Genomic DNA, 1,745 nt, shown 5'->3' on the forward strand with positions numbered 1-1,745 from the left:
TCAATCTATAGTTAGGAAGGATATCAGTGCTGTTGTTTATCTCTTTAATGGCTACTCTAGCTCCTGCCAATAGATCAGGGCCAGCATCCCAGTCAGCATGAGGCCGGTCATCAGGCCACGGGACAAGAGCTAGCAGATTGATGATGCCTTTCTTTTCTTCCTTCCTAGCAGCCAACGGAGGAAGTAGTAACAAGATTATAGTGAAACAAAACAATAGCAATATCTTTCCTGTAGACATTATTGGATTAGAACACGTGCAGGCCTCTTCTTTATAATAAAGAAAACACTGATAGATCGGAAAAGAAAGCAGCTACAGAGATGAAGTAGGTTGTTTGAGCTGAGAAATTATCGTCACATGACGTAATTAGTACAAGCGCTATCTAGCGTTAATAGGCTACTAATTGCTGCTAAGATAACACAATTCACTCAAGAAATGATTATCAACTTAATATTAATTGATTGATTAAAAGTTAGCAACAATTATCAATATTCCTTAGCTACACCAAAAAAGGAATTCCTAACAAATAGACAAGTTGGGTACACTTACGCTCTGCAAAGCAAAAATGCTTTTGTGCCTTTATGACAATTGGAGCTAAAACCATTTATTGACCAGCAGGAATGCACTTTTATGCAGCAGATAAACCAACTATTGCTTTTTGTAGCAAAAGGTTTGGTTATTTCGTTGAAACATAAATCAAACATTAGTTTAGTTAGTTTAAGATGTACTTTATGAAGTTAATTCATATTTTATTATTATGAAAATTTAGGGAGAAAGATATGAAAATGTGCTTAACGTGTATAAATGAATAATAATAATAATAATAATAATAACAATAATAATATATAAATAATAATAATATATAAATAATAATAAATTTGAATAATAATGAAGCATGGCAGTAGAAATAAATAACATAATATGAGTCTATACAAATTAATGTCAATAAAATAATAATAATAATAATAATAATGAGTATAATTTTGGAAAAAATAATATAATATATATTTATATATATTTATAATAATATATGATTCCTCTCTATTCCGGAGTATTCTTAACCCCAACATTACTTTCACCATTTCCTGTCTTACCCTCGCCCCCTCCATTAGCTAGGAATGACTCTATACCATCAGGTACAGTCTCGTTGTCCTCCTCCAGCTGCTCTTCAGACCCGAGATAATCTGGCTCACCTACTCGAGGGGTAAGAGGAATAGTATCAGGAGAGAATTGAAGGAGTTCGCTTATAGATACCTAGGGGGGAGAGGGAGAGAAGGAGAGGGGGGGTGGTATTTCTTATGATGTGAATGTTTAAAAAGTTGTTGTTGTTACAATTGGTACTCCATATTTGGTAGGATCGACCCATGGTCTGTGCTCTGGCCTGTTTCTTTTTTTCCATTCCGGGTACTTCTCAGCTGCTTGAGCAATCTTTAAAAATATCTAAAATAATAATAATAATAATAATAATAATAATAATAGTAATAATAATAATAATAATAATAATAATAATAATAGTAATAATAATAATAATAATAATAATAATAATAATAATAATAATCTTTGCTTCTTACTCGTGGTGCTATCTTGGATGCTACAATATTCAGTAACCATTTAGGGATTTTACCTACATGAATAGCAACACAGTCATGCATCAATAAAATAATAATAATAATTAATTGTTGGTTATGCTTCCATTGACTGGAAGTGCTTACAGTAAACCTTTTGATCAAACTAATCAAAAGGACAC

At 31.8% G+C, this 1,745-nt stretch overlaps 1 protein-coding gene across 1 annotated transcript; it reads right to left on the reverse strand.

The window, feature by feature from the left end:
- Positions 1 to 705: 705 nt before the first annotated feature.
- Positions 706 to 1,671, reverse strand: LOC109592269 (PCTP-like protein). The gene is made up of 3 exons (XM_020007762.1): positions 1,570 to 1,671; positions 1,331 to 1,438; positions 706 to 1,252 (listed from the first exon to the last, which is right to left on the reverse strand). Exons 1-3 carry the CDS (start codon positions 1,648 to 1,650, stop codon positions 1,040 to 1,042), a joined length of 402 nt encoding a protein of 133 aa, XP_019863321.1. The 5' UTR covers positions 1,651 to 1,671; the 3' UTR covers positions 706 to 1,039.
- Between the last annotated feature and the right edge of the window lie 74 nt (positions 1,672 to 1,745).

This window comes from Amphimedon queenslandica, unplaced genomic scaffold, assembly GCF_000090795.2.
Source record: "Amphimedon queenslandica unplaced genomic scaffold, v1.1 AMPQUscaffold_5788_Cont22249, whole genome shotgun sequence".
NCBI classification, from domain to species: Eukaryota; Metazoa; Porifera; class Demospongiae; order Haplosclerida; family Niphatidae; genus Amphimedon; species Amphimedon queenslandica.